Source organism: Temnothorax nylanderi, unplaced genomic scaffold (assembly GCF_030848795.1).
Source record: "Temnothorax nylanderi isolate EJ_2023f unplaced genomic scaffold, tnyl_v1.0 TNYL_tig0187_pilon, whole genome shotgun sequence".
NCBI classification, from domain to species: domain Eukaryota; kingdom Metazoa; phylum Arthropoda; class Insecta; order Hymenoptera; family Formicidae; genus Temnothorax; species Temnothorax nylanderi.
In genome coordinates, this window is record NW_027249249.1 from 235,844 (window position 1) to 247,630 (window position 11,787).

At 37.6% G+C, this 11,787-nt stretch overlaps 3 protein-coding genes across 4 annotated transcripts; 2 read left to right on the forward strand and 1 right to left on the reverse strand.

Moving 5' to 3' along the window:
* The first annotated feature begins 109 nt into the window (after positions 1 to 109).
* Positions 110 to 1,759, forward strand: C-mos (mos protein). Of its 2 annotated transcripts, none has more exons than XM_071716542.1 (4): positions 110 to 339; positions 410 to 597; positions 706 to 1,103; positions 1,255 to 1,759. In XM_071716542.1, exons 1-4 carry the CDS (start codon positions 260 to 262, stop codon positions 1,549 to 1,551), a joined length of 963 nt encoding a protein of 320 aa, XP_071572643.1. In that variant the 5' UTR covers positions 110 to 259; the 3' UTR covers positions 1,552 to 1,759. The 2 variants fall into 2 exon arrangements, with proteins under 2 accessions (XP_071572643.1, XP_071572644.1); XM_071716543.1 differs by having other exon boundaries at positions 706 to 1,091.
* On the reverse strand, positions 1,544 to 2,324 carry LOC139778558 (U6 snRNA-associated Sm-like protein LSm5). Its single transcript, XM_071716544.1, has 3 exons — positions 2,135 to 2,324; positions 1,861 to 2,057; positions 1,544 to 1,727 (listed from the first exon to the last, which is right to left on the reverse strand). The coding sequence occupies exons 1-3, from the start codon at positions 2,178 to 2,180 to the stop codon at positions 1,695 to 1,697; spliced, it is 276 nt and encodes a 91-aa protein (XP_071572645.1). The 5' UTR covers positions 2,181 to 2,324; the 3' UTR covers positions 1,544 to 1,694.
* Positions 2,325 to 4,741: 2,417 nt separating this feature from the next.
* Awd (nucleoside diphosphate kinase) lies at positions 4,742 to 8,768 on the forward strand. Its single transcript, XM_071716546.1, has 3 exons — positions 4,742 to 5,073; positions 5,499 to 5,600; positions 5,732 to 8,768. The coding sequence occupies exons 1-3, from the start codon at positions 4,894 to 4,896 to the stop codon at positions 5,960 to 5,962; spliced, it is 513 nt and encodes a 170-aa protein (XP_071572647.1). The 5' UTR covers positions 4,742 to 4,893; the 3' UTR covers positions 5,963 to 8,768.
* The last annotated feature ends 3,019 nt before the right edge of the window (positions 8,769 to 11,787 follow it).

Genomic DNA, 11,787 nt, shown 5'->3' on the forward strand with positions numbered 1-11,787 from the left:
AAAGGAATGTAAATCTCGTGTGCTCAAAGTTGAGAGAGGGTTCCGTACTAGACAATCCATACGTATCTATTCCGCTTCCTCATTGTCCTCGATGTGTTTGTATACAGAGAACGGAATTTTAATGAAGGTCCTACGCGATTTCCTGTATACGCGATATATTGGAAATTTCGGAGTTTTCCATGCAAATGGTATTAGAAAAATTCTACATTCTTCCTTTCTACATGTAGAAATCATTATTCGTATCGTAATCACCACCTAAATGGCTTCACCGCGAAGATTAGTGTCCACACTAAAGCACCTGTCACCTCGGCCACTAGAAAGTGCTATATCGAACGTTAGGTGAGAATAACAAGAGAATCTTTTTTATTTATGTAAATCAAAATTCGTAACCAGAGTAATAATTTATTAGAGCATCTCGAAGTCCTAAAACTCCGGATAATATTCGCCAGAAAAAGGCCGCAGACGAAAAGCTGTTGTCACCGTTCAATATCGATACTCCTAATAGGGTCAAATTGCTCAAAGACGGTCTACCGAGGAAACATCACTCTGTGCTCGGAGCTGGTGCTTTCGGTACTGTCTACAAGGTGTTTTACAAAGGTGCCTTACCATAATTTTTCTTAATAATTTTTGCTATTAAATGTATTAAAAGGCTAATCGCGACAGAAGCGATAGAGACTTATAAATACTGTTTATACCGTTTCTTAGGAGATCAAGTAGCAGCCAAGGTAATTCCACGTAAACAAAACGACGATGAAGTAATAAATTCGGAGAGACATGCGGCTAATCTGCGACACGCCAACATCGTGAAAATATTGAGCATAGAACAGGGCAGTAGCTTATCGCTGATAACGATGGAACTGTGCGGTACGTCGTTGCAGGACAGGCTGCAGGAATCGGCTCTGTCGAAAGAAAAGCGTGTTTCCATTTGGAGAGACATCGCTAGCGCGCTCCAATTCTGCCACGATTCCGGCGTGATACACGCAGACGTCAAAGCAACTAATATTCTAATGGCAGCTGATGGTCAAGCTAAGCTCACCGACTTTGGGAGTTCGATATTGGTCGATGAACTGCATGTTTCAATCAGGCCGCGAGTACGCACGCATGTATATATATATATATAATATATACTCGTTAAATCTTTACTCAAAAACTTTAGATTCACCCTGTATATACACTTAATTATGAAAACACACGTTTATAGATGATAAGATTTTTACTTAATTTTTCTTCTCATAAAAACTAATATCTCATCAGGGCACACCAGGTTACGCAGCACCAGAAGTGCTTCGAGGAGACGTACCTACGTTCGCTGCCGATATTTATTCACTAGGAATCGTAGCCTGGCAAATGCTATCTCGAGAAGTACCCTTCCATGGATTACATATCCATACTATCATATATATCTCTGTAAAAGGAACGCGTCCTAAAGATGAAGCTCTCGATGACGAATTTGCTGGAAGATACAAAACACTGTTCAGAGCAGCGTGGTCACAGAATGTCACAGACAGACCCTCACTTGGTGAAATAATCAGTAGACTTGATCTCTTGTAATCAATAGTTAATATTTATTTAGTCAAAATTTAGCTTAAGCTTATAAGGAATCTTACTTGCGATAAGTAGCTTGGTTAGTGCTTCATCTTAATCTTGTTAGGAGTAAATCTAATGCACTTAGGATGACGACTGAAAAGTCAGTTTTATGTATCCGGCATCTCACCACCAGGCACCAACTGTAGCAGAATAAATCAATTATAAAAATGTATGCCTTGCTTTTTCCTTCTTGATCGTGTCAGAAACTATGCTCTATTAGAAATGTCGAATCTCTCAGAATTATCAAGTATTATTGATATTGTTGATAATAACCATTGTAATATTGCTGCCGTTAAGAAGAATCTGATCCAATTTTGTAACTCTGCGACCTTCCGGCGTTGCTTCACTTTCTGTCACATCCTCCAGTAACATGTTAACGAAATCATCAAAACCTTGCAAAGTTCCCACAATCTCCTTATCATTTTTCATAATGATGTGTATCCGAGAACCGATACATTTGTCAACAAGTTCTACAAGTAATAATATAGTTTATTAGCAATAGACTGTGTGCAAATCCAGCAAATTTAGAATGAGTGAACTCACTTACCTAAAGGCAACAACGTAGATGGATTCGTGCTAACCGAAGTAGCCATGATTTATATTTATATAACGAAATATATAATTACGCGTTTATCAAAATATAATTCGCTCGTTCAATTCAAGAGTAAGTTACCATAAGAACACAAAAATTGCATGGATCGCGCACAAGTCACTCTCCATTAACCATAAAAAAAGGAGATAACTAGAAGGAATGTAAAGGTCGTAATGTAAAGACGAAAAATGCAGGACCAATCAAAAGTGAAGGCCATTGCACGTAACAAAGATTTAGCCATAATCGTAAGGCCGTAAGAAAATAAACCAATCACAATCGATTATTCTCCTCGCGCTCGAAGAATAATCGAGTGTGATTGGTCTATTTTCTTATGGCCTTAAGCCGTGATCAGACTACGGATTGGGATTGAGATTGGATTGAAATTTGACCAATTAGAGCAAAGTTTACTAAACTTGAAGTTAGTTTTCTTTATTCTGATTGATTAAATTTCAATCCAATCTCAATCCCAATCCGTAGTCTGATCACGGCTTTACGATTACGACTAAAACTTTGTTACGTGCAATTGCCTTGACTCTTTTATGTTCTGTCTCTTATTAGAGGGTCTCTAGTGATTTAAAGAAATTCTAGAATTTAAAGAAATTTAATCAATGGCCTAGTTTACACCGATCACTTGATACGCGTATTAAATAGTAAATAACTAGTAAATTAGTTTGATTATTAGCTGATCAGCTTAAATATACTATTCGATACGCGTATCAAGAGATCGGTGTAAACTAGGCCAATCAGAACAGAGAAAACTGATCTCAAGTTTAGTAAACTTTGCTCTGATTGGTCAAATTTCAATCCAATCCCAATCCCAATCCGTAGTCTGATACGGGCATAAAGCAGCTTGCCAGGTAATTGGTCAACATCAGTTGATATTGGCGGATTGACCAATTTCAACTGTAAAGGCCATTGCACGTAACAAAGTTTTAGTCATAATCGTAAGGCCGTAAAAAAATAGACCAATCACAGTCGATTATTCTCCTTGAGCTCGAAGAATAATCGAGTGTGATTGGTCTATTTTCTTACGGCCTAATGGCTTCTGCACACAGGACGCGGAAACGCTTGCCGCGCGGCAAGAAGCGTCGCGGTAGCCAATAAACTATGGTTCTTACGGAAAAGCAACACGTTGATTGGCTACCGCGTCGCTTCTTGCCGCGCGGCAAGCGTTTCCGCGTTCTGTGTGCAGAAGCCATTAAGCCTTGTGTACACGATACTAGAAATCGGTCCGAGTTTCGGTTTAAGCCAATGAAACTGCTGCTTTTCTGTAAGAGCTGCAAGTTGATTGGCTTAAAACGAAACTCGGACCGATTTCTAGTATCGTGTACACAAGGCTTTACGATTACGACTAAAACTTTGTTACGTGCAATGGCCTTAATCCTAATCGCAGCCAAGCCCGTAGTGTAGTACGAGTTTCTTTTTTTATTAGTTTTATTACGGTAAACACATTACTTTTAAATGCACAACACATTTATTAGGTATGATTCATTACCCTGCATATTTATACTTGCTTTTATCTTTATTATTATATGTTTGCGTTGATTAAATTTATAAAAAAGTTTATTGTTATATGTTCGAATTATATTTATATATTATATTTACATGTATATAATATATTATTATATTTTATTATTATATATTATTGTGAATTTTATTTATATATTCCGATTTAATGTACGTTTTAATATACAAGTTTTTTCTTCTTATATTTATACCTTGTATTAATAAGTTTCATTTATTGACTTCAAATTCTTCTTTTTACGTATATATTATTATAATTATTTTATAATTTATTACCTTAAACTAATAAAATCAACTTAAGTAACTAAAATTTTTATTTATATTACATATTATTATACACAGAATGCAAAATATATTTTATTATAATTGGTACATCTTAAAATATGTTTATATTTCCCGCTCTTTGATCGATGGGGCGAGATTTAAATCTCGAAAGGTATCGAAAATCGAAGATGTCCGATGATACATTTTGTGATATATTTTTCAGCACAGTCAGAGAGAAACCTCCAGAAACCTCTCTCTGGCACAGTGATGAATGGGAGGAATGGGATATTGGTAGTCCATACTTTTATAGTCAAAGAGGTATTCTATTCAGAAAACTGTGGTTTCGGCAAATCTTAAAATTCGATCAACCACCGACAAATCGCCGGTAAACCATTGTTAAGGCCTGGACACACGAATCGACGGAAGACGTTAGACGTAAATCGTAAGGAAATCCACCAATCAGAGTCAACTATTCCCCTCTTCAAGAGGGATGAAGAGGGGAATAGTCGACTCTGATTGGTGGATTTCCTTACGATTTACGTCTTACGTCTTCCGACGATTCGTGTGTGAAGGCCTTTAACAATAATGGGCCAATTCCTTTTAGTGACACAAGTCGACACAAGTGTCGTTCTGTCTTTGTTATTCATTGAATGCCAAGAAGGATAGAACGATGTTTGTGTCGACTTGTGTCGCTAAAAGGAATTGGCCCAATATCAACCGCCATCAATCGACATCAACCGGCATCGACCGGCTTTACCGGCACATTGCGAGTATTGCGACGTCACGAGTGACGACACTCACGACACGCTTCCGCTCCCGGCGCTCCCCCTCCTTTTGTGAAGAGATTGCCACGCTCGCGTCTCGCGTCTCGCTCGCGTCTTTTCGTCCATTCTCGTCCTCACTTTTTCGCGGCTCGTTGGCACCGCATGGTCTTGTGTTCCGTCTCGACTCTACTACAGATTATCTGCAAATTAATTATGGCGGAGAACAAGGAGCGTACCTTTATCATGGTTAAGCCGGACGGTGTGCAGCGCGGTTTGGTCGGCAAGATTATTCAACGGTTCGAAGAGAAGGGTTTCAAACTAGTGGCTATGAAGATGCTGTGGGTAAGTGGTAGCTCGCGCGTAATTACATTATACTTAAGTATACCCGCGTCCCCCGCGTCCCAACTTCACGGAATTGAAAAAAAAAAAACTCGCAAATACGCCACGTGGCTCTTCGAGATTTTGTCTCTTCGAGATATATTGACTATTTTGGATTCGGTATTAAAGTGACTAATTTCATTTCTCATAAAATCTATGATTATTACTGAAGCTTGTAACTGATTAAGATAATACAATATGGCCTTAAAAATGAGGAATCTTGTATAATGAAACGTGTGTCGGCGTAAAAAATATTTAAATGGAAGATTTAAACATGAGATACTTATATAAGGGAATATAATTTTTAATTATTTTTTACTGAATTTTTAATATCCTTGTCTAAAACACATCTATATTTATTCAATTTATGTACCATATTTTTGTTATAGCCTAGTGAAGAGCTCTTGAAGAAGCACTACGCCGATCTGGCATCAAGACCCTTTTTCCCAGGTTTGGTAAAATATATGAGCTCTGGAGCAGTTGTACCAATGGTGAGTTTCTTACAAAAATAATTATAATTAAATATTGTTGATACAATAATAAATTTTAAGCCGCATCAATAATATCAATTAACTGAACTGTAGTAATATATATTAATATATTTATGAAATTGCTGTTTCAGGTCTGGGAAGGCTTGAATGCCGTTAAGACCGGCCGCGTGATGTTGGGCGAGACAAATCCTAAGGATTCTGCACCAGGCACAATTCGTGGTGATTTTTGCATACAAGTTGGACGCAATATTATCCACGGCTCTGATTCTGTTGAGTCAGCTAAAAAGGAGATTAGCCTGTGGTTTAGCGAGAAGGAAGTGATCGACTGGACGCACGCGTCTGAAAAATGGATCTACGAATAAGAATCTGTGACGGAGGCTAGGTTTCTCAGAGGATACCATTTCTCTATAAGCATTTCCTTGGAGAGTCTTCCCAAACCTACTGCCAGCACGCAAGCGGACCGAATTGTTTGAGCAAGGCTAAGATTTGAAAAAAGAAAACGTCAGACATTTGTAAGGAGTAAATAAACAGTTGTCAAACTTGATCAAAATTTTTGAAATATAAAATTGAGATGAGATAAGAAGATATGAGTTATTAAAATAACTCGTATTGAAATTATCCAGATATGGAAGACATTGTAATAAAATGTGCGAAAAACAGACTACTTATCAGAATTAGAAGGCTGCATAGTTGATTAAAAATAGGAACCTATTGTCAAAAAGCAGTCTTAACCTAAAACTGAAAGTTATTAAAAAATTCTATTGGGAAAAACTCACTGGCACTGGCAGCACTGCAGCACCGAGTGCTTGAAGCGCATTTCATTGGTAGAATTAGTGAGCATGTTTCTAAAAAACTCGAAAACTGAGGCACTGATTGTGAGTGCTAGTGAGTTTTTTTCTAATGGAAGACGCCTTAAGAAAAATGTTGAAATTTACAAGTAAAAAATGATTTGCCGAAATTTATAAACAAGAGAAAGATATCGCGAGAAAAAAATCAGCTACTGAAATTTGCAAGAAAATTAGCTACTAAAATATGTAAGAGAAAGGAGATATGTGAACAATAAATTAATTGCCGGGATTTATAAAAAAGGAAGATATAAAAATAAAGAACTGCCGAATTAAAAAAAAAGAGATGTAGGAGAGTTATTTTTTCAAGAGTTTTTTACAAATTAAAAAATTAGCTATTGAAACTTATAAAAAAAAGAAGATATGTAGGAAAATAATTTAGCTACTTAAACTTTGACCTGCAACAAAAAGATGTAGAAAAAATAAAATTAGTTGAAACTTGAAAAAAGCTATCGTGAAAAAAGTGGATAAAAGCTGTCGTGAATGAAAGCTGTCCTGAATAAAGTTGTGAAAAAGTTGTGGATAAAAGCTGTCGTAAAAAAGAAACCTGTCGTGAATGAAAGTTGTGATAAAACTGTCGTCAAAAAGTCGTGAAAAAGAAATCTCGTGAATAAAAGCGGCCGCAGGGGGAAGTGATCCGCGCAGTTCCTTGGGCCTAACGTACCTACGGCATCCCGAGTTCAAAACACCGCGGACATAAACACACAATCATACCTACACACACATACACACACATGTATACAACCTGTAAGGGAAAAAAGCTGTCGCGAATAAAGTTATCGTGAAAATAGCTGTCGTGAATAAAAGCTGTCGCGAATAAAGCTATCGTGAAAAAAAGCTGTCGCGAATAAAGCTATCGTGAAAAAAGCTGTCGCGAATAAAAGCTGTCGCGAATAAAGCTATCGTGAAAAAAGCTGTCGCGAATAAAAGCTGTCGCGAATAAAGCTATCGTGAAAAAAAGCTGTCGCGAATAAAGCTATCGTAAAAAAAGCTGTCGCGAATAAAAGCTGTCGCGAATAAAGCTATCGTGAAAAAAGCTGTCGTGAAAAAAGCTATCGTGAAAAAAAGTTGTCGCGAATAAAAGCTGTCGCGAATAAAAGCTGTCGCGAATAAAGCTATCGTGAAAAAAGCTGTCGCGAATAAAGCTATCGTGAAAAAAAGCTGTCGTGAAAAACAGCTGTCGCGAATAAAGCTATCGTGAAAAAAGCTGTCGCGAATAAAAGCTTTCGCGAATAAAGCTATCGTGAAAAAAGCTGTCGCGAATAAAAGCTGTCGCGAATAAAGCTATCGTGAAAAAAGCTGTCGCGAATAAAAGCTGTCGCGCATAAAGCTATCGTGAAAAAAGCTGTCGCGAATAAAAGCTGTCGCGAATAAAGCTATCGTGAAAAAAGCTGTCGCGAATAAAGCTATCGTGAAAAAAAGCTGTCGTGAAAAACAGCTGTTGCGAATAAAGCTATCGTGAAAAAGGCTGTCGCGAATAAAAGCTGTCGCGAATAAATCTATCGTGAAAAAAGCTGTCGTTAAAGAAAGCTGTCGCTAAAAAAAGTGTCGCTAAAAAAACAAGCGAATAAAAGCTGTTGCGAATAAAGCTATCGTAAAAAAAAGCTGTCGCGAATAAAAGCTGTCACGAATAAAAGCTGTCGTGAAAAAGCTGTCGTTAAAGAAAGCTATCGTGATAAAAGCTGTCGTGAAAAAAAACTGTTACGAATAAAACTATCGTGAAAAAAAGCTGTCGTTAAAGAAAGCTGTCGCTAAAAAAAACTCGCGTATAAAAGCTGTTGCGAATAAAGCTATCGTGAAAAAAGCTGTCGTTAAAGAAAGCTGTCGCTAAAAAAGTTGTCGCTAAAAAAAGCTATCGCTAAAAAAAGCTGTCGCGAATAAAAACTGTCGCGAATAAAAACTGTCGTGAATAAAATTATTGTGAAAAAAAGCTGTCGCTAAAAAAAACTGTTAAAGAAAGCTGTCGCGAAAAAAAGCTATCGCTAAAGAAAGCTGTCGCTAAAAAAAAAACTGTTAAAGAAAGCTATCGTGAAAAAAAAGTTGTCATGAATAAAAGCTATCGTGAAAAAGAAACATGTCTTGAATAAAAGCTGTCGCGGATAAAAGCTGTCTTGAATAAAAGTTGTCGTAATAAAAGTCTGTCGTCAAAAAAGCTGTTATGAATAAAAGTTAATGTGAAAAATAGCTGTCATGAAAAAAATAACTCTCTCCATCGAAACTTGCGAAATAAATTTTTCACAGAATAAAAACGCTAGAAATGTAATGTAGGGATACGGAAATGTCATTTAACTGAAATTGCAAAATATATAAAAATGGAAAAATATCTTACTCGTATCATTTTTTTAAAATTACCTTTTCTTGAAGAGATGTCGTGTTATGCGAGCTGGGAAGCACGAACAAAGTGGACATAGTTTCCACTCAGGATCGGCAGTAGTCACAGAGTTATAAAAATTACATAGAGTCGCACGATTCTGAAATAATTATAGCGAGTATAAAATGTGTCAACTACGCGGTTCGACATGGAATGCTAAATTTCTCTTCGACGTTTAGTTTTAATACTACATAGTATGAAATAGAAGTTTGTGACTTACAATAAACAAACATGTATGTGGAAAAATTAAATTGTATTTTAATCTTGAACAAAAAACATAACAAGTACATAAAAGTGATTCACTCTTTTTAAGTAAATGCTCAAAAATTCGCAACTCTCATGTTTGGAATATGTATGAAAACTGTATTAAAATTAAATGTCGGAGAGAAAAATAGTGTACGGAATTGATGTAAGAACTCGTTTCAAATGTACTCAAATAATTTAATTCTGATATGCTACAAGATACGCTCTCGAATTTCGGCCGTCTTGTCACGTCGGAGGCTGACGACTGTCTGAAGTACATATCGTTTAACCGATACAGTTCAAATTCGATAGGTCATAGAAGTAAATATACTTGTCAACCAGCGGGCTTATACACAAATAAATCTAACGATATTCTCGCCAACATCCCGCCCACCAATTAATCGCAGATTAATTTTTGGTTTTGTTATTCGCAGGTAATTTTATATAATTTCGTGATCGGTCGCTTAAATTATAGTATTTTGTGTTTTTAGTGTTACGAGGCGCACCATATTAGTTGCTTTCCATTTACATCAAAACTCAGATAAATCTCACTTCTGTCTTTCTTCAACATTCATGTTGAAGAAAGACAGAAGTGAGATTTATCTGAGTTTTGATGTAAATGGAAAGCAACTATTATCTACGCCTGGATGCAGCTCAATGACCTTACCCATTTTCCATTGTAATGGGGGCGCATTTTCGTTATAAATCAGAACTATACTGTTGACATTTAAGTTTTTCCTTTGAACTGCCCATTTACATTTTTTTTGAAGTGATGTGAGATATTCAGCACTCCCCATTGTTTCCAAAAATGGTGTGTCAAACGTTGAAGTAGCTGCCATCGGTTTAGTTTATTAATAGAACTCTCGGTAAAATCGACATCCGGTAAATTTGTAAGCTTTCCTATTAAAAAATATGCAGGCGTTAACGGTTGTAATTCATTTGGACCCGATGGCAACTGATACAACGGTCTCGAATTTAGGCATGCTTCAATCTGAATCAGAACCGTGTTAAGTTCCTCAAACGTGAGTATCGTTTGACCAATTATTTGCTTTAGGTGATACTTACAAGACTTTATACCTGTTTCCCAAAGGCCGCCCATTATGGGGAGCATGAGGTGGAATAAAACTCCATTGAATGTTATTTGGCGTGCAGTACGTATTCGTCGATAGATTCACTAAATGTGGTTTGTATCGTCTTATACAATTCCGCGAGTTCTCGCTTTGCGCCTACCAAGTTAGTCGTGTTATCGCTATAAATTTTTTTCGGGCATCCGCGTCTACCCGCGAACTGACGCATCGCAGCCAAGAAGGCTGACAGCTGACTAACCGCCTCTAAATGAATAGCCTTCGTTAAGAAGCATATAAATAGTACGATGTAAGATTTATCGGTCTTTCGTCCTCTGCCTCTACTTATTTTTGTATTAATTGGCCCGGCGTAATCAATGACAGAAAACACTCTTTGGCATCTCAATCTCTTTAAAGGCAGCGATCCAATAATTTGTGTCAATAGTTTAGGATTGTTTTTGAAACAGGTGATACATTCACGAACTATCTTTCGAGTGATATTGCGACCATTTAAAGGCCAATACCTTTCTCGAATCGAAAAAAGTAAAGTCTGTGGGCCCGCATGGAGCATGCGAAGATGTTCTCTTTCGAATAAATAAACCATGAATCGACATTTAGCAGGCAGCAAAATAGGGTGCTTCTTCGTATAAGTCAGTGATGATTTTTGCAGTCTGCCACCCACCCTGAGGACTCCGTCTTGGTCTACGAATGGACTTTTAAACTGGCCAACGCGCTGTTTGACTCGACCTGACCGTTCTTAGATATGTCCCTGCCATTCTCTGTTAAAGAATTTCCTCGTGTTCTATCAATCTCAATCGCGATAGCTGTATTTCATTTACGGATACTCGCCCCAAGCTCCGATCCGATGACTTGAGTCTACAATTTTCAATGAACCGGTAACACCATGCTAGTACCCTTTCGATTTTTGTTATGGACGAAAATCTGCTTATCGTGTCGATTACCGACTCGGACCCGTCCCGGGTAATAAAAACTCGTCTCTCGCCTCTTTCTTTCGATTTCATTACTCTTATCTTTTTTGCTCGTCTAGTTTATACTTCTGAGACTGATGCCGCGAAGTCTCGACAAATCTGATCCAGGAAGCCACGACGGCCTCGACCACCCGGACCACCACAACGAGTTCGATTTTAGGAGAGTCAAGCTAGTATTCCGCGAAATTAAATCAGCCGGATTCTCCTTGCTTACAACATGATTGCAATGATTTCCTGGCAAAATTGACTGTATTTTGCTAATTCTGTTCGAAACAAACGTCTTTTGACGATTAGCATCACCCGCGATCCAGGCCAGTACGATCTTCGAATCGCTCCATGCGTATGTATTGTTAATTTTGATATTCAATGAATCGCGAACATCTCGGATCAAATCAACCAATACTACCTCTCCGCAAAGTTCCAATCTAGGGATCGTTGCTCCGCTTATCGGAGCCACCCGCGACTTGACAGTTGACACATAACAATCGCGACAATCGCCTCCATTTAAATTGTCTACTGCCTGTATGTACACACGCACGCGCCGGCGCCGTAAGCCCGTTCAGAGGCATTGCAAATGTATGTAAATTAATAAGACGCTGTTCTCGATAACCTATAACTTGTCTCGGAATTTGAATAGTATGAATTTTTGCTAAGTCTTGAATGTATTCTAGCCAT

Coding starts and splice junctions, on each gene's coding strand:
- Awd (XM_071716546.1), top strand. CDS start 4,894: ATGGTCTTGTGTTCCGTCTCGACTCTACTACAGATTATCTGCAAATTA. Junction 5,074..5,498: donor TGGCTATGAAGATGCTGTGG/GTAAGTGGTAGC, acceptor TTTTTGTTATAG/CCTAGTGAAGAGCTCTTGAA. Junction 5,601..5,731: donor CTGGAGCAGTTGTACCAATG/GTGAGTTTCTTA, acceptor TTGCTGTTTCAG/GTCTGGGAAGGCTTGAATGC.
- C-mos (XM_071716542.1), top strand. CDS start 260: ATGGCTTCACCGCGAAGATTAGTGTCCACACTAAAGCACCTGTCACCT. Junction 340..409: donor AGTGCTATATCGAACGTTAG/GTGAGAATAACA, acceptor ATAATTTATTAG/AGCATCTCGAAGTCCTAAAA. Junction 598..705: donor CTACAAGGTGTTTTACAAAG/GTGCCTTACCAT, acceptor ACCGTTTCTTAG/GAGATCAAGTAGCAGCCAAG.
- LOC139778558 (XM_071716544.1), bottom strand. CDS start 2,180: ATGGCTACTTCGGTTAGCACGAATCCATCTACGTTGTTGCCTTTAG. Junction 2,058..2,134: donor ATCTACGTTGTTGCCTTTAG/GTAAGTGAGTTC, acceptor TATTACTTGTAG/AACTTGTTGACAAATGTATC. Junction 1,728..1,860: donor ACGGCAGCAATATTACAATG/GTTATTATCAAC, acceptor ATTCTGCTACAG/TTGGTGCCTGGTGGTGAGAT.